The sequence below is a fragment of the Podarcis raffonei genome, chromosome 2 (assembly GCF_027172205.1).
Source record: "Podarcis raffonei isolate rPodRaf1 chromosome 2, rPodRaf1.pri, whole genome shotgun sequence".
Classification (NCBI taxonomy): Eukaryota; Metazoa; Chordata; class Lepidosauria; order Squamata; family Lacertidae; genus Podarcis; species Podarcis raffonei.
In genome coordinates this window covers 14,550,990-14,569,825 of record NC_070603.1, presented here as the reverse complement: position 1 = coordinate 14,569,825, position 18,836 = coordinate 14,550,990, and the positions used below count along the sequence as shown (strand labels likewise).

General features: G+C 47.1%; 1 protein-coding gene across 2 annotated transcripts in view; it reads left to right on the top strand.

Moving 5' to 3' along the window:
* The window catches only part of LOC128406913 (inactive dipeptidyl peptidase 10-like), a 53,980-nt gene that overhangs the window by 21,967 nt on the left and 13,177 nt on the right, over positions 1-18,836 (top strand). For both annotated transcript variants that reach the window (XM_053374798.1, XM_053374789.1), the window contains exons 10-17: positions 1,801-1,898; positions 4,986-5,109; positions 5,777-5,815; positions 9,678-9,785; positions 11,193-11,284; positions 11,390-11,437; positions 15,660-15,778; positions 16,904-16,951. In XM_053374798.1, the coding sequence (XP_053230773.1) occupies positions 1,801-1,898; positions 4,986-5,109; positions 5,777-5,815; positions 9,678-9,785; positions 11,193-11,284; positions 11,390-11,437; positions 15,660-15,778; positions 16,904-16,951 (676 nt within the window). The remainder of the gene's footprint in view (positions 1-1,800; positions 1,899-4,985; positions 5,110-5,776; positions 5,816-9,677; positions 9,786-11,192; positions 11,285-11,389; positions 11,438-15,659; positions 15,779-16,903; positions 16,952-18,836) is intronic.

Sequence of the window (18,836 nt, the reverse complement as noted above, 5' to 3'; positions counted from 1 at the left end):
GCACAGGTATGTTCACCTTCTGAGCCCCTCCGAGCCAAAGGCAGAAAGCCCAGCCAGCAGCCAAACAAAGCCTCAAGCGGTGGTTCCCACAGCGCAGCAACCCGGCAAAGGGAATGCAGCAAGGAAAACCACCGTCACCTCTCCGCTGGGAAGCGCTGAGCAAAGGCGAGTCCCCAGGCAACGTGGCCGATTTGATCGGCCAGCACAAGGCATGCAAGCTCCAGCCTGCAGTCGTTCTTAGACTCCTTATTGGGTGAGCAACGCAGCCAAGCAACACAGCTGGAGCCTCCCTCCTCCCTAGCCGGCAGGGAGGGAGGGAGAGGAGCTGCTTCCTTTGAAACCTGGGAAATTTAAGGGACATCATCAATAAGGGACAGCAGCAGGACACTGCGCTGGGATAAGGGACTTTCCCGCCAAATAAGCTATGCTTCTATCCTCCCCTACAAGGGGTGGACTAGAGGGAGGCCAGCAGTCACAAGGATGTTTAGGTGACCTTAGAGCAGGCATGGCCAAACTTGGCCCTCCAGCTGTTTTGGGACTACAACTCCCATCATCCATAGCTGACAGGACCAGTGGTCAGGGATGATGGGAATTGTAGTCTCAAAACAGCTGGAGGACCAAGTTTGGCTATGCCTGCCTTAGAGGAACCAACCAACCTGCATGTTTTTGCTGGTCTAACTTTGCACATTTATCCTCTCAAACTGGGTGTGAGGGGAACCTTTGGGCCTCCAGATTTTGTTGAACTACAACTCCCATCAGCCCCAGAAAACATGGCCAATGGCAGGGGATGATGAGGGTTGTAGTTCAGTAACATCAGGAGGGACAATGGTTCCCCACACCTGTCTTACACAGCTGTCCAACATCTCTCTGATGAAAATAGAGATGTCCTAAGGAAAAGAGGGATATTCCGGGATCATATCAGAAACCAGGATTGCTTCTGTAAATTCTGGAAATAGGGACACTTGGAGGGTCTGGTCTTATGGGTTTGCAGAGCCAGGTGTAGACTCTTGGCACCTCAAAGCAAGCAATGAGGAACCTGTAGTCCTAAATATGTTGCTAAACTACAACCAATCTGCGCCAATCTGGGCCCATAACCTATTGGCAAAACCTATTGGTGTTTCGCAACTTGCCGACTAGTTGCAGGACCATAGCCAGACCTAGCAGAGTAAACGCAGAATCCACGGAAGCAATTGGCGACTGGCTGCAGACAGGATAGACGAAGCAGGAACCAGGAATTTGTAGTTAGGTGTTTATTATATACAGTGGACTATTTACAGAACAGAACACGGATCTTTAGCTAGCTCTTTCTGACATGACTCACAACTCCTACACTCACTGACACACTGAACTCTGAATAGTGAACTCTGAACACATTCCAGTTAGTAGGCCATTAATTATCACTCCCTTGAGAGAGCTTGACCAATCAGGGAGCTGTCTCCATGCCTCTGTTATCACCAGGCAGACTTACTCCTTCAGATTGCCTCCTGGCTGTCTGCCAAACCTTAAGTGACTCTGTGTGAGTAGCTGCATGTACACAGTTTCCCAACATCCCATTATCCCTAGCCATCCTAGCTAGTGCTCATGGGATCTGTAGTCCAACAACATCTGGAGGGTCACAGGTTCCCAATTCCTATGGAATAGGGTTTTCTTGTACCACAGGCCTGTCTATTAGTGCATGAATGCTTATGACTGATGACAGCTCCTGCTGTTGCATGTTGACCTCCCACCCTGACGTGTTCACATATTTTGTTCCTTGCCCTTGACTTCCTCCTGTCTCTCCACTTTCTCTTCTCTTCTCAGGCCGGACAGCCCATCCCTTCTGTTCAACTCTTTGTGGTGAACCTATCTGGAGCGCTTCACCTGCTGGAGCTCCTACCTCCGGAATCCTTCCAGGGCAGGTGAAGGGGAAGGGCAGGTCGGGGTTGCCTGATGGAATTTTGTTTCCCTTTATCCAAACAGCTGCAAGTTCAGGAAGCGTGTCCTTTGAGCCATGTGGCCACACTTCCGATCCAAATTCGTTCCTCTTATACCCGGTGCTTTTTTTCTATTAAAAAAATGTTTAGGGGTACTCTCATTTTGACTCAAGAAAATCACCATTTTATAGTTCAAATCAGGAAAAATAAATACACAAAAGTACAAAGAGTACAAAATGTTTAGGGGTATGCGTACCCCTGAGTACCACTGCTTAAGTCTGTAAAAATTTGCTGCTACTATTGTTGTTGCTACTGCTGCTGTTTATAGATATATAATATATATAATTTTTATTGGTTTTTTAACATATCATTTTCAACAGTAATTAAACATACTTTTACATCTTATTCAAATTTTTGACTTCCATCAATCCTGTCTGAAAATTTTCCAATCTAATCTCTCAGTATGCATTTCTTATCTTCCCTATTACATTTCAAACTCATAACCAATATCTCGATCTTTTTCTACTTTGTAACACTTCGGATATTTCTCCTTACAAAACTTCTTGTAGTCCTACTAGAGCAATTTGTTGATTACAGTTGCTCTTCAAATAATTTATATACTTCTTCCAATCTTCTGTAAATCTCTGGTCCAGCAGGTTTCGAATCCTTCCTGTCATTTTGTCCAATTCTGCATAGTCCATTAATTTCATCTGCCATTCTTCTTTCGTCAGAATTTCTTCTTGTTTTGTTGTTGCTGCTGCTGTTATTACTACTGGTGTCATCATCACCATGCTCTGTTGACCTCCCACCTGGACTACAGTAATATGATGTGTAAGGGGCTGCGCTTGAAGGGTGATGTAAAAAGGGTTTTGCTTTTGCTGCCCAACTCCCCAATGGGACTCCAAGTCCCCTAAGTCCATGACTGGTCAGAGAAAAATGAATTGAGGCAGGATCCAGTGGAAAACAAGGCAGATATTTATTATCTCTGTTGCAACAGAGTTCCCTGCCCCCCTTCCAAGGAGGGAGAGGCCCTGAACAAAAGTGTGCAGGAACCTTTAAAGACTTTGACATTGCCCTTAGCAAAAGACCACCCCCTCATTCATTCATTCATACATACATACATCTACAGCAGAAATCTTGTCTGCCAGGATACCTGACAATAGTCACTGATTGCATTACCTGAGCAGCCTGGCCATTCTTTTGTGATGGTTAGTACTTTAATTCCTGAATCCAGGTCACAGGCTCACCCTATTCATAAACAAATATGCCCTTAAGATCAGATTTGTAAGTGAAAAGACAGTGGGAAGGCTTTCCCCATTTGCCTCCCTTACTGTAGAGTAAGAGTTAAAGTGAGGTCATTGGGAGAGTCAGAATGGCTTCAGGATTGCTCTCCCATGCTATTTCAGACACATGGTTTATCTATTTAGATATGTGTGCATTTATGAATATTTATTCTGTATTGGGAGACGTGGGTGGTGCTGTGGGTTAAACCACAGAGCCTAGGACTTGCCAATCAGAAGGTCGGTGGTTCGAATCCGCGTGACGGGGTGAGCTCCCGTTGCTCGGTCCCTGCTCCTGCCAACCTAGCAGTTCGAAAGCGCGTCAAAATGCAAGTAGATCAATAGCTACAGCTCCGGCGGGAAGGTAAACGACGTTTCCGTGTGCTGCTCTGGTTCGCCAGAAGCGGCTTAGTCATGCTGGCCACATGACCCGGAAGCTGCACGCCGGCTCCCTTGGCCAATAAAGCAAGATGAGCACTGCAACCCCAGAGCCAGCCATGACTGGACCTAATGGTCAGGGGTCCTTTTACCTTTTTATTCTATATTGGAGAACTTAGAATTCTTATAACAAGGGCAACAGGTTTCCCACTCCTTCTTTAATGTATAGCGTCCAACAGGGGGTGCCAGCTTGAGTAAAATATTGTGGGGCCCAGGTAAGCCCCACCCTGCATCATCTATCACATGATGTGGTGCACACACACCATTTGAATGGGAATGCCCATCAACTTTGTCGGGGCCTTTGTTGTTGTTGTTTAGTCGTTGAATCGTGTCCGACTCTTCGTGACCCCTTGGACCAGAGCACGCCAGGCCACTGCCTCCCACAGTTTGGTCAAACTCATGCTGGTAGCTTTGAGAACATTGTCCAACCATCTTGTCCTCTGTTGTCCCCTTTTCCCGAGAGCCAGTGTGGTGTAGTGGTTAAGAGCAATAGACTCGTGATCTGGGGAACCGGGTTCGTGTCTCCGCTCCTCCACATGCAGCTGCTGGGTGACCTTGGGCTAGTCACACTTCTTTGAAGTCTCTCAGCCCCACTCACCTCACAGAGTGTTTGTTGTGGGGGAGGAAGGGAAAGGAGAATGTTAGCCGCTTTGAGACTCCTTTGGGTAGTGATAAAGTGGGATATCAAATCCAAACTCTTCTTCTTCTTCTTCTTGTGCCCTCCATCTTTCCCAACATCAGGGTCTTTTCCAGGGAGTCTTCTCTTCTCATGAGGTGGCCAAAGTATTGGAGCCTCAGCTTCACGATCTGTCCTTCCAGTGAGCACTCAGGGCTGATTTCCTTAAGAATGGATAGGTTTGTTCTTCTTGCAGTCCATGGGACTCTCAAGAGTCTCCTCCAGCACCATAATTCAAAAGCATTGTGGGGGCCTAGTCCCCTCAAATATTTTATTGTGGTGGCCAAAGTCCCTACAGCCCCTAGGAACCAGCTCCTATGGCGTCCACCACAGTTAGTCCACATGCAACCTGTAATTATTTACATAACTTTTGCGGACTGAAAAAACGACACTAGTGAATGCCAGTCATATTTCCGTTACTGATCTCAGAAGAACGTGCAAAGTACAGCCATTGCTGTTTTCCCTCTCAAACCAAATTCTTTGACATCTCTCTGTGCCGGTCAGTTCAGAAGCTTTTTTTTTTTTTGTACTTCCTGTCCAGCACAGGGCAAGAATGCAAAGAAAGGGGCCTGGATATGCTGATCGCTGAACTTTTTGCCAAATGACCCCTGAGGGAGCCAAGACTGTTTAGTTTCCTCCCTCCCAAGCATGCTGGTTTCACTACTGCTCTCTTTCCAGGGAATATTACATCACCATGGTAAAATGGGTGGGGCGCTCCCGGTTGGCTGTGCGATGGTTAAATAGGCCGCAGAACATGTCTGTGCTGAGTCTGTGTGAAGCTGCCACAGGGACCTGCACTGAGGTGAGCTCTGTTACTAAGTATTATAATTCACCTGTATTATTTCGCTATGACATTCCTCTATCCCACCTTTCCTCCAAGGTGCTCAAAGTGGCGTGCACCTGATTCTCCCCCACCTCACAACAACCTTGTGAGGTAGGTTAGGCTAAGACAGGCACCCCCAAACTCGGCCCTCCAGATGTTTTGGGACTACAACTCCCATCATCCCTAGCTAACAGGACCAGTGGTCAGGGATGATGGGAATTGTAGTCCCAAAACATCTGGAGGGCTGACTTTGGGGGTGCCTGGGCTAAAAGATGGTGACTGGCCCCAATGGGCTCGATGCAGAATTGGGGGTTTCACACCTGGTCTTCCAGGTCTTGGTATTTAACAACTATACCAAAATTGTCCCTCATGTACTTGTGTGTGAGAGAGAACTGGGTTTCTCTACATGGAGTCCGTACTATAGCTACCTTTTAAAAGTCATTTTTTAGAAAGCCTTTCAAAATACACCTTTTAAATGCATCCTTTCATAAAAGGGGGGATAGAGGGTTCTAATTTAGTACCTCAGGGAGTTAATAAAGAATACAGGAGTGGGGTTGTGGTTGGGGGTGTAGTATGAGGTACCAGGGTGACGTTTTGTCCTATTTTCTCCCAAACGCTTTGCTAACCATGTTTTGTATCCTCTTAGAGGTACAAAGTGACTTCAGATTTCTGGGTGGACATGCAGGTAAGAGGCTTGAGATCATTTTGCTCCTTTATTATTCCCTATACCAGGCCAGCTACATTCCCACATCTCATCAGGAAATTGCTGTTTATCTGTCAATCAACTGACATATATATATTTTTTTCTTCAAAATGTCCATGTCAGTCATCATCGCAAACAAAAAATGACCATTCATTTAGCAAGGGATGTCAGGTAACCTAAAAGACCCAAGTTGTAAATGTTTGCTATCCAGAATACGCTAGTTCTGCTCCCGGCTGATGGCAGAAAAGCAATAGCAGCTAAAAGGGACGCAGGTGGCGATGTGGGTTAAACCACAGAGCCTAGGACTTGCCGATCAGAAGGTCGGCGGGTAGAATCCCCGCAACGGGGTGAGCTCCCGTTGCTCGGTCCCTGCTCCTGCCAACCTAGCAGTTCGAAAGCACATCAAAGTGCAAGTAGATAAATAGATTCCGCTCCAGCAGGAAGGTACACAGCGCTTCAGTGTGCTGCTCTGGTTCGCCAGAAGCGGCTTAGTCATGCTGGCCACATGAGCTGGAAGCTGTACGCCGGCTCCCTCGGTCGATAATTTTTTTAAAAAACAAACAAACAAAGCAAAACAAAAAGCAATAGCAGCTTGGAGAGGCCTTTGTGTGTGGAAGCAAACCTATTCCCAGCTTCTGATATTCTGGCCAATAAGTGCACAGCCACAGAGATGGTGGACAAGAACTTAAAAATGCCTTCTCCAAATTATTCATCCATTTCATAACATGAAATAATATCACTATTTGTGTTTAGTTTTTCTGCTGGTTGTTTTGACTTTTGATAGTTCCTTCGGTGTGTCCTTGAGGGGTGGGGAACCTGTGCGGTCTTCCAGATGTTGTTGGATTTAATGGTCGGGGTGATGGGAGACAATATCTGGAGGGCCACAGGTCAGCCATCTTTGCCTCAGGCTGCGTCCACTGCAAGTACCAGGAAATCCAGGACCTACTGAATATTCACAGCCTGGCCCATGACCCAAAAACCATGAAACATTTTTTGCTTGGGGGTTGAGGAGTTGAGGAGCAACAGAGGACATAAGGCAACCCGAGTGGAGAGGGAGAAAGGGTTGGCTTCGCATGCAGAAGTGCCATGGTTTAATCTTTGGCATATCTGTGGTAGGCCGGATAGAGACTCCTCCCGGAAGTCCTGGAGATCTGCTACCAGTCAGTGTGTTGTTGTTGTTGTTGTTGTTTAGTCGTTTAGTCGTGTCCGACTCTTCGTGACCCCATGGACCAGAGCACGCCAGGCACCTCTGTCCTCCACTACCTCCCGCAGTTTGGTCAAACTCATGCTGGTAACCTCGAAAACACTATCCAACCATCTCGCCCTCTGTCGCCCCCTTCTCCTTGTGCCCTCCATCTTTCCCAGCATCAGTGTCTTCTCCAGTGAGTCTTCTCTTCTCATGAGGTGGCCAAAGTACTGGAGCCTCAGCTTCACGATCTGTCCTTCCAGTGAGCACTCAGGGCTGATTTCCTTAAGAATGGATGTGTTTGATCTTCTTGCAGTCCATGGGACTCTCAAGAGTCTTCTGCAGCACCAGTCAGTGTAGACAGTACTAAACCTAGTGGACATCGGGTGGGGCTGTGGTCTAAACCACCGAGCCTCTTGGGCTTGCCAGTCAGAAGGTCGGCGGTTCGAATCCCCGCGACAGGGTGAGCTCCCATTGCTCTGTCCCAGCTTCTGCCAACCTAGCAGTTTGAAAGCACGCTAGTGCAAGTAGATAAATAGGTACCACTGCAGTGGGAAAATAAACGGCGTTTCCATGCGCTCTGGTTTCCATTGTGCCAGAAGCGGCTTAGTCATGCTGGCCACATGACTCGGAAATCTGTCTGTGGACAAACGCCGACTCCCTTGGCCTGAAAGCGAGATGAGTGCTGCAACCCCAGAGTCACCTTTGACTGGACTTAACCGTCCAGGAGTCCTTTACCTTTACCTTTAGATGGATTAATGGTTAGGCAGCATCCTATGCAATGCAAACCCAGGGTGTTCGGAACCATGTAAAATAAATTAATGTCCAGTATGACAGCACACTTGAGCTGGGCTTGGCAGCTGGGTCTAACTGCTGTATCTTCATTTCCCACATGCCCCCAAGCGAGCCTAATTCTTGGCCCCTGTGGGAAATGAACATGGGAGCAGCTAGACTTGGTCGCCCAGTGCTGCTCAGAGCATGGCTGGCTGCCACTATAGTTACAGGAGGTTCTGGGACAAAGGGGAAATACTTGAAGGGAGAACTTAGTGTAGAAGGGAACCGGAGGAGCAAGCCAAAGTGGGCCTGGAGGCCGAGGTGTAAGCAGGGCTCCCAGTTTAGTAAACTTAAGTTGTTTCTGTGTGAGTTTACCTGAAGTGCCTAGAGTCTGTTTTTAAGAAGGGCAGCCTCCTGGACAACAGCAAAGCCACCACCTGGGTTAGGGAGGCATGAGCCAACAGTGTGACGCGGCAGCTAACAAGGCCAATACAATTCTGGGCTGCATCAATAGGAGTATAGCATCTAGATCAAGGGAAGTAATAGTGCCACTGTATTCTGCTCTGGTCAGACCTCACCTGGAGTACTGTGTCCAGTTCTGGGCACCACAGTTCAAGAAGGACACTGACAAACTGGAACGTGTCCAGAGGAGGGCAACCAAAATGGTCAAAGGCCTGGAAATGATGCCTTATGAGGAACGGCTAAGGGAGCTGGGCATGTTTAGCCTGGAGAAGAGGAGGCTAAGGGGTGATATGATAGCCATGTTCAAATATATAAAAGGATGTCACATAGAGGAAGGAGAAAGGTTGTTTTCTGCTGCTCCAGAGAAGCGGACACGGAGCAATGGATCCAAACTACAAGAAAGAAGATTCCACCTAAACATTAGGAAGAACTTCCTGACAGTAAGAGCTGTTTGACAGTGGAATTTGCTGCCAAGGAGTGTGGTGGAGTCTCCTTCTTTGGAGGTCTTTAAGCAGAGGCTTGACAACCATATGTCAGGAGTGCTCTGATGGTGTTTCCTGCTTGGCAAGGGGTTGGACTCGATGGCCCTTGTGGTCTCTTCCAACTCTATGATTCTATGATTCTATGGGCAGAGGAGGGGGACGGCCCACACCCATCAGAGGTCTCATAACAATAACAATAACAGGCATCAGGCAAAAACGTTCCTCTTTCACAAGGCCTTTGACTGTTTGACATCCAGTGCCCCCTTTCCCCTATAAATTTTATTGAAGTTTTTTGTGTGATACAAAACCAACAAATAAGCAAGGAAAGGTACGTATAGCGTCTCCGGTTTCAATTCATAGCCTTTTAAAATGTAATGGGCAGGGGCATTATTGGGTTGCTTTTGTTTTGTATTTTCTGTTTTTATATTGTGATTTTTATGTTGTAACCGCCCTCAGGTCTGCGGGTATAGGGCAGTATACAAATACAGTGGTACCTCGGGTTACATACGCTTCAGGCTACATACGCTTCAGGTTACAGACTCCACTCACCCAGAAATAGTACCTCAGGTTAAGAACTTTGCTTCAGGATGAGAACAGAAATCATGCTCCGGTGGTGTGGTGCCAGTGGGAGGCCCCATTAGCTAAAGTGGTGCTTCAGGTAGGGAAGGGAGAATGTTAGCCGCTTTGAGACTCCTTCGGGTAGTGATAAAGCGGGATATCAAATCCAAACTCTTCTTCTTCAGGTTAAGAACAGTTTCAGGTTAAGAACGGACCTCTGGAATGAATTAAGTACTTAACCTGAGTACCACTGTAACAATAAAATAATAATAATAATAATAATAATAATAATAATAATAATAATAATAATAATTAATAATAATAATATCACTCACCTGCGTATCCAGCAATGCATTCACATCTTCCTTCCTATGTATCCCAGCAAGGAATGCCTATCTTTTCTGAAGACGCCGAGACCCTTTTTCTGCCGGTGCCTGTGAAGCAAGGGCCTCGTGGAGAATTCCACCACGTCACCATGCTTTCCACGCAGGTAAATTTAGCTACCAAATATCCACCTGCTGCATGTGACTGCCAACTTTAAAACCCCCCATTTTCAGAGGAGGAACGGCTTCCTACAGAAGTTGCTGTTTGCTTCTCCATATGCCTGCTGGCCTCCCATCTCGTGCCGTGTCCCATGAGACATTTGAAAGCAAGGTTGGGCAACTTGTGCCTCTAGGATGGTGTGTGGATTTTGGCTGAATTTCATAAGGCATCTTTCAGGGGTACCTAACTTGGTGACTTCCAGGTGCTGTTGGACTACATCTCCCAGAATCCCTGGCCATAGGCCATGCCAGCTGGGGCTACTGGGAATTGAGAGCCCAACAAAAACATCTCCAGCAGGTACCATGTTGGCTGGTGCCTGGTATTAAAGGCACAGTAACCCTGTCAAGAAAAGCAAAACTTGGAAACTCTCTGTGGTTCACGGCATGGTAGTAATAGTGAAATATACTCAGAGTCGAGAGTGGATTTCATGCTCTTTATTCAGCTCATAGTGGTGAGGAGGAATGGAAGTTCCCCCAGAATGTCTGCTTTATATACATTATTTACACAATGGGCCCCACGTGGTTGGCAAATTCCGGTTTTCTCCTGTAGGCCAATCAGGTTGCGGGTTCACTTCCACCTGGAGCTGGATTAGGTGGCTCCTGTGGACCAATCACACTGCTGCATTCTGGATCCTATTGTTCTAGGACCAATCAGACTGCTGCATTTTGGATCCTATTCAACTCAATACATAACAAACGGGAAAAGGAGGAACCACAGACTGGGCAGTGGGGGAAGTAGGAAGACCGAAGGGAATGGTTAATAAGAAAACTAGAATGGTGTGCGAGAGACAATATGCACAGGAAACTGGAGAAGAAGAGTGTGTCCCTTATTGTGATCCTCAGCTCAGTCTGAAGGAAAATATTCAATATACAGTGGTACCTCAGGTTACATACGCTTCAGGTTACAGACTCCACTAACCCAGAAATAGTACCTCGGGTTAAGAACTTTGCTTCAGGATGAGAACAGAAATCGTGCTCTGGCGGCGCAGCAGCAGCAGGAGGCCCCATTAGCTAAAGTGGTGCTTCAGGTTAAGAACAGTTTCAGGTTAAGAATGGACCTCCGGAACGAATTAAGTACTTAACCCGAGGTACCACTGTACCATGAAACCCCAGCTTCAAGAACAATCATCATTTTCCATCTGGGATTCCTACCCCCACCCCACCCCTTTAACTAGACATGGAATAGCAACTCAATATGCAGAAGTTCAGCAGGTGAATTTCTTGAGTTTGCTTATGTTTTGCACGTCCGTCTGCAGGAACAGAGGGGAATAGTGGCGGGAAGATAGCAACAACACCTGGATTGTGATGACACAAGTGAGTCTTCTCTTCCCCCTTCTTCTTTTTTCTCCTGCCAGCCCAGTCGCAAGGAGAGCAGCGTGCGCCTCCTGACCTCTGGGACCTGGGACGTCACCAGGATCCTGGCCTATGATGAGAACAGCAAACGGCTGTGAGTACCCGGAGGCCCTGGTCCTATCCGTGCCCCAGAGCAGCTCCTCCAGATGGAAGTAGGTGGGGAAAACTATGTCTCTGCTGACACTGTCCTTTTCCTTAGATATTTTCTGAGTTCCGAAGACAGGCTCAGCTCCAAACATTTATACAGGTGAGTATTCCGGCTCGTGCCCTACTAATAATGCTTAGGATTTATACAGCGCACAAACAGGACCTTCTGTTCAGGTTTCCAGCTAACCAGCCCTGCCATATTTCAGGAAACTCTATTCCACCATTGTTCCAGCTTTCTGTGTCTCTCCCCCCGCCCCACCAGTCAGCATTTTGTGCCCATTAAGTATCCTCAATGCTCACTAAGCTATTTTTTTCTTGTAACCCCCCCCCCAAATATTTAGGATCTGTTTTACCACTGAGTTTCATCATACTTCTTTCTGCAAAGAAGGATATGACAGATCCCAGTGTCTTGGCCTCAGTAATGGACTGGATGAGAGCCAACAAACTGAAACTCAATCCAGCAGATAAGAATGAGGCACTGTTAGTGGGTTTTTCCCTAGACCAGATGGGTGGGAGGTCGCCTGCTCTTGATGGGGTTACGCTTCCACCGAAGGAGCAGGTTCGTAGCTTGGGGGTCCTCCTGGATCCTTTGCTGTCGCTCGAGGCTCAGGTGGCCTCAATGGCCCGGAGTGCCTTCCATCAGCTTCGGCTGGCAGCCCAGCTATGTCCCTAACTAGACAGGGATAGCCTAACTACTGTTGTCTATGCTCTCGTAACCTCAAGTCTAGATTACTGCAATGCATTATACATAGGGCTGTCTCTGAAGACGGTTTGGAAACTTCAGCTAGTGCAGAATTCAGCAGCCAGCTTGCTCACTGGATCAAGACAGTTTGAGCATATTACACTGATCCTGGTCCGAATGCACTGGCTACCAATTAGTTTCCGGGCCCAATAGGTTTGGACCTATAAAACCTTAAAAGACTCAGGACAGCAATACTTCAAGGACCACCTCTTTCCACATGAACCTACCCAGATACTGAGATCATCTTCTGAGGCCCTTCTTTGTGTGCCTCCTCCTTGAGAGGTCCGGAGGGTGGCAACACGAGAACAGGGCCTTCTCTGCAGTGGCTCCCCGTCTGCGGAATGCTCTCCCCTGGGAAGTTCACCTGGCGCCTTCATTATACACCTTTAGGCGTTCCTATTTAACTAGGCCTTGGGTTGATCTGATTTACATCCTATGCCCTTTTAAAATGTGTTTTTTTGGGGGGGCTATTGGGTTGTTCGGGACACGGGTGATGCTGTGGGTTAAACCATAGAGCCTAGGACTTGCCAATCAGAAGGTCGGCGGTTCTAATCCCCGCGACAGGGTGAGCTCCCGTTGCTCAGTCCCTGCTCCTGCCAACCTAGCAGTTCGAAAGCACGTCAAAGTGCAAGTAGACAAATAGGTACCACTCCGGCGGGAAGGTAAACGGCGTTTCCATGCGCTGCTCTGGTTCGCCAGAAGTGGCTTAGTCATGCTGGCCACATGACCCGGAAGCTGTACGCCGGCTCCCTCGGCCAATAAAGCGAGATGAGCACCGCAACCCCAGAGTCGGTCACGACTGGAGCTAATGGTCAGGGGTCCCTTTACCTTTACCTTTATTGGGTTGTTGTTTTTATTTTTATTATGTATTTTGTGGTTTTATATCTTGATTTTATTCTGTGAACCACCCTGAGACGCCCCTGGGTATAGGATGGTATATTAAATAATCAATTAATCAATCAATCAGTCCCATGGTAGCATGCTGTGACTTGTTTCATTTTGAGGATCAAATCACTTGCATCTGCAAGTCAATCTCAAGAGGTGTCCAGAACACTGTCTAGCCCTGTTATGTTGGATGACTTTGAGTTGGTAAGGCTCGAGGTTGCAGACAAGGTGCTTGGACCGGACAGGGCGACCACCACTTGCAGTCTGAACCCTCTTGGCTGATAAAAACTACCAGGGAGAGGACCATAGCTGTCAACGTTTCCCTTTTTTAAAGGGAAATTCCCTTATTCTGAATAGGATTCCTTAGAAGAAAAGGGAAATGTTGACAGCTATGGAGAGGCCACCTCCTTCTGTCACCTCCAGGGCGGTGGTTAATGTCTCCTTACGAGAGGGGGTGGTCCCTGGAAGCTCGAAGGAGGCAATGGTAAAGCCACTCCTCAAGAAAACCTCCCTCAGTTTGAAAAACTAAGTAATTACTGGCCAATTGCCAATCTCCCCTTCTTGGGCAAGGTTCTTGAGCAGGTGGTCATGGAGGAAACTGATTCTCTAGTTCCATTTCAATCCGGGCCTGGTTTTGACACACACATGGCTTTGGTCATCCTGTATGAAGGCCTGTGTCGGAAGAGAGGCAGGGGAAATGTGTCCCTGTTAATTCTCCTCTACAGTGGTACTTCGGGTTAAGTACTTAATACGTTCTGGAGGTCTGTTCTTAACCTGAAACTGTTCTTAACCTGAAGCACCACTTTAGCTAATGGGGCCTCCCACTGCTGCCGATTTCTGTTCTCATCCTGAAACAAAGTTCTTAACCCGAGGTACTATTTCTGGGTTAGCGGAGTCTGTAACCTGAAGCGTATGTAACCTGAGGTACCACTGTACTTCTCCATGGCCCCATCAAGGAACAGAAGTATCCCTTCTACGATAGAGGTATATAAGGGTCTGAATCTGGTCTAGAGCCTTGCTTCAAAAGACTGCTTGTTCTAATTTTTATGAACCAGGCGAAGAGTAAATTATTATTATTATTATTATTATTATTATTATTATTATTATTATTATATTTATTGAATTTATTACCTGTGGGTCTCAGGGCAGTTTGCAAAATAAAATCACGATATAAAACCACAAAATAACTAATAAAACCAAAAGCCCCCCCTCCCTCAGATAAAAACACATTTTAAATGGGCATAGGATGTAAATTAGATCAACCAAATGCCTGTGTGAAATTGCTCCCACCTAGTGGCATTCAGGTGGAATTACATCCCGAATCCCGAATCTCACCCATCCTCCCTAGTCAGACTATTCAGGGAAAATGAAATATTCAGACCGAAATAGAAAAATTCCACTGAGTTGAAAATTTTAAAAAAGCGTTTTTCATGTGTTAAGGTGCTGCTCCTCTGTCAATTTCAATTAATGCATCTATAGCAGCATTTTCCATACTTGGGTCTCCAGCTGGTTTTGGACTACAATTCCCATCATCCCTGACCACTGGTCCTGCTAGTTAGCGATGATGGGAGTTGTAGTCCTAAAGCAGCTGGAGACCCAAGTTGGGGAAATCCTGATCTATAGGATGGGGGTGTAGCAGGTTCCATCTCTGCCATTAAGTGCATTTTTTTTAATATATGTGGTAATATACCATTGCTTATATTGCATGGCACTTTTTCATATCTGTAGGTACCTATCCATTCAGTCTCAGTGATGTTTGTAACCAGGCTGTCTGGAGCTGTCATCCAAAAATCCCATGGAGGGCATCCGATTGGGGAAGGTTGGGTTATATAGGCTTAGCTGGAATAAGGCATGGGAACAGAGGCTTGAACCAAGGGCTTCATAGAAAAGGTAGGATCCGAGGAACAAATTATTTGAATGTCATAAGAGAGGTGGTCCAATTTCTGGTTTCCAATTTCATTTGAACCGGATTTCCTTTCCTTAATTATTATTTTTAAAATAATGTCATTTAAAACAAAAGCAGAACAACAATGGGAGAATCAAAGGAGGATTAGCAGGATATCAAAATTTTTAGAGTCCAGTATATCCGTATATATGGGACACGGGTGGCGCTGTGGGTTAAACCAAAGAGCCTTGCCTTTCAGAGGACTTGCCAATCAGAAGGTTGGCGGTTCGAATCCCCGCGACGGGGTGAGCTCCTGTTGCTCGGTCCCTGCTCCTGCCAACCTAGCAGTTTGAAAGCACATCAAGTGCAAGTAGATAAATAGGTACCGCTCCGAAGGGAAGGTAAATGGCGTTTCCGTGAGCTGCTCTGGTTCGCCAGAAGCGGCTTAGTCCTGCTGGCCACATGACCCTGAAGCTGTACGCCGGCTCCCTCAGCCAAGAAAGCGAGATGAGCGCCGCAAGCCCAGAGTCTGCCACAACTAGACCTGATGGTCAGGGGTCCCTTTACCTTTACCCTATATCCATATATAGCTCACTGTTCCAGTTCAGGTTTTCATATGCTTCTGTGCGTTGTATGCTTTGAACTTGATTTTCCAACATCCAACTCTAGTTTTCAATACTGCAGCACTTCGGCTCACTATGGGTAATGAGGGCATCACTGGGGCTGAGAGGAAGCCATGGCACCCCCTCTGTCTTGGGGGTGAAAGGGAAAGGCTTCTCAATATGTCCTTCTCCTCCTCTTCCTGGGCAGCGTTGAACTTGACAGCTCCTTCAACCGCACTTGTGTGACCTGCGGCCTGCAGCCCGGCTGCTCCTTTGTAGATGTCCGTTTCAGCCCCAGGATGGGGCATTTTATATTGTTCTGCAAAGGTGGGTTTCGGCAAGGGAAGACAGGTGCAAGACAAACTTGTGGATTTACCCAAATACATATATTTATATCTGCTTTTATTATGACACTTGGGCCTGTCTGATGGAAGGATCAAAATTGTTAAGGTACCTTCCACAATGGATAGAAAGCTGAAATGTTGATGCACGCACACTCTGACTGCTTGTAAAGCATAGCTGTCAAGCGTCCCTTATTTGGCGGGAAAGTCCCTTATCCCAGCGCCGTGTCCCGCTGCTGTCCCTTATTGATGATGTCCCTTAAATTTCCCGGGTTTCAAAGGAAGCAGCTCCTCTCCCTCCTTCCCTGCCGGCCAGGGAGGAGGGAGGCTCCAACTGTGTTGCTTGGCTGCGTTGCTCACCCAATAAGGAGTCTAAGAACGACTGGGGGGTGGAGCTTGCATGCCTTGTGCCGATCAAATCGGCCGCGTTGCCTGGGGACTCGCCTTTGCTCAGCGCTTCCCAGCGGAGAGGTGACGGAGGTTTTCCTTGCTGCATCCCCTTTGCCGGGTTGCTGCGCTGTGGGAACCACCGCTTGAGGCTTTGTTTGGCTGCTGGCTGGGCTTTCTGCCTTTGGCTTGGAGGGGCTCAGATGCCGAACATACCTGTGCTCTGAAAATCCCTTATTTTGGCTGCTGATCCCTTATTTTCGAGGCTGCTGGTCCCTTATTTTCAAATCTGTAAGTTGACAGCTATGTTGTAAAGTCCAAAAAAATTGCAGACAAATAGGAATGCCCTCTTTACTTACTTAAGCAGTCTTCAGATTTGGGGAGAATGGAATTTTCAGTAGGGCACACAAACTGTGTGCGTGCATTTAGATACACACACACATATATATACACATTTTATCTAGAGTCAGATGCTACTCAGGTCTGGCTATGAAGATGTTGCCAATTCTATGAGCAAAAAGAAAGGGGAAAATGATAGATCCCTTTTTCAAGGGGTTCAAAGTCCAATGAAGGAAAGAAAGAGACAGATGGTCTTGAAGCAACACAACGCATTCACTTAAGCAAGTCCTGTATGCATGTAACAGTGTCCAGTTCTTATCTTGTGAATTGCCCAACGTGGCCTATGGTTTGTTTACTACTGACCTGAGTTTTCTCTACCCCATAGGGCCAGGAGTCCCTCAAGTCTCTGTTCATCGCACAGCTAACCCCCGTGGTGAGTATCAGATTTGAAAGGGGAAAGCTTGCTTTAAAAACAAACAAACAAACAGTGTTAGTCTGATGGGTGGTGGTAAATATGATCTACCGTATTTTTCCCTCTATTACACGCAGATTTTTTCTCCTAAAAAGTAAGGGAAAATGTCTGTGCGTGTTATTGAGCGAATGTGTGGTCCCTGGAGCTGACAAGCGCGAGTGAAGGCATAAATCAGGCAAATATCAAATCGTCCGGAGAAGGGAGGAAAGGAGGAAGTTGCTGCTTTCCTGCATTCTGCCTCAGGGTCTTACTGCCCACCCGCTTCTGTTTCCTTACTGTGTTTGCTCAAACGGAACAAAGAGCAGAGAAAACCCCTCCCCTCCAGGCAATTCCTTTCCGTGCGTCTGGGACTCGAAGGCAACATGCAGGTTGGGGGGGGGGAGAGAGAGAGAGCTGGCTGGCTTGTGGGGGGGGGACTTTTGCCTTCCTTTCCTCCCTCCGGTAAAACCCCTCTCCTGCATTCTTAGCCAGCTGCTTCTCTGCACACCCCTCTCCTTGTCGCTTCTATGTTTTTCCTTCCCTCCCTACTTAAAACGTGGTTCCAATCACGGATCCACATGGATCCTCAGGATCTTTGCATTGAGTCACCCCAAATTCACCATCAGATCACATAGCAATGATCTGATGCAAAAACAGGGCTGCAATGGTGCAAAAACATGGTTACAAAGCACGGATCCACATGGATCCTCAGGATCTTTGCATTGGGTCACCCCAAATTCACCATCAGATCACATAGCATGTCCATGGCTACAGCCTGCACCAAAAAAATCACGCACCCACTGTTGCCTGGGGCTGCAATGGTACAAAAACGTGGTTACAAAGCATGGATCCACATGGATCCTCAGGATCTTTGCATTGGGTCACCCCAAATTCACCATCAGATCACATAGCATGTCCATGGCTACAGCCTGCACCAAAAAAATCACGCACCCACTGTTGCCTGGGGCTGCAATGGTGCAAAAACGTGGTTACAAAGCATGGATCCACATGGATCCTCAGGATCTTTGCATTGGGCTACCCCAAACTCACCGTCAAATCACATGTCTGTGGCCGCAGCATGAAGCACAAAAATTATACATCCACTGTTTCATTCAGAATTTTTTTTTCTTGTTTTCCTCCTCTAAAAACTATGTGCGTGTTATGGTCAGGTGCGTGTTATCGAGCGAAAAATACGGTAGATACTTTCTGAGACACACTATATTTGTGTTGTGGTTCTGATTTGGTGACTGAGAGTGTGCATTGGTTTGGCATATCCGAACCCATCTGTCTTCATGTATTCAGTGCTTTTATTTGTACTGATCTCTCAACAGATCACAGGAGCTGGTGAAACCAGTTTGGGTAGACAGTGTGGGCCATGTTCTCTTTCTGTGTGTCTGGGGCCTTGCTTTGACTGATTTTTCTGTGTCCAAAGGGAAGTTGTCCACCTGCTTTTCTGCCCCAACCTAAAGAAGAGTTCTGTGTTATATGAAAACATATTTGCTACATTGTTCACCTTGGTCTCAATAACGGTTGTAGTTTACTTCCCAAGTGAGTTATATAACAAGGAGGAAACACTTTTAGCCTCGTGCCTAATAGCTGCAGTTAAGTCCTATCCCCTTGAATTCAAGGTCAGCTTTTTAAAAGCAGCCTTGCCCCTCGTTATCGCAACATCCTGCAGGATTGAGTTCCAGAGATCTGCTATATTTGTGGGGGAACTACTATTTCTAAAAGGGACGTGGGTGGCGCTGTGGGTTAAACCACAGAGCCTAGGACTTGCCGATCGGATGGTTGGCAGTTCGAATCCCCGCGACGGGGTGAGCTCCTGTTGCTCGGTCCCTGCTCCTGCCAACCTAGCAGTTCGAAAGCA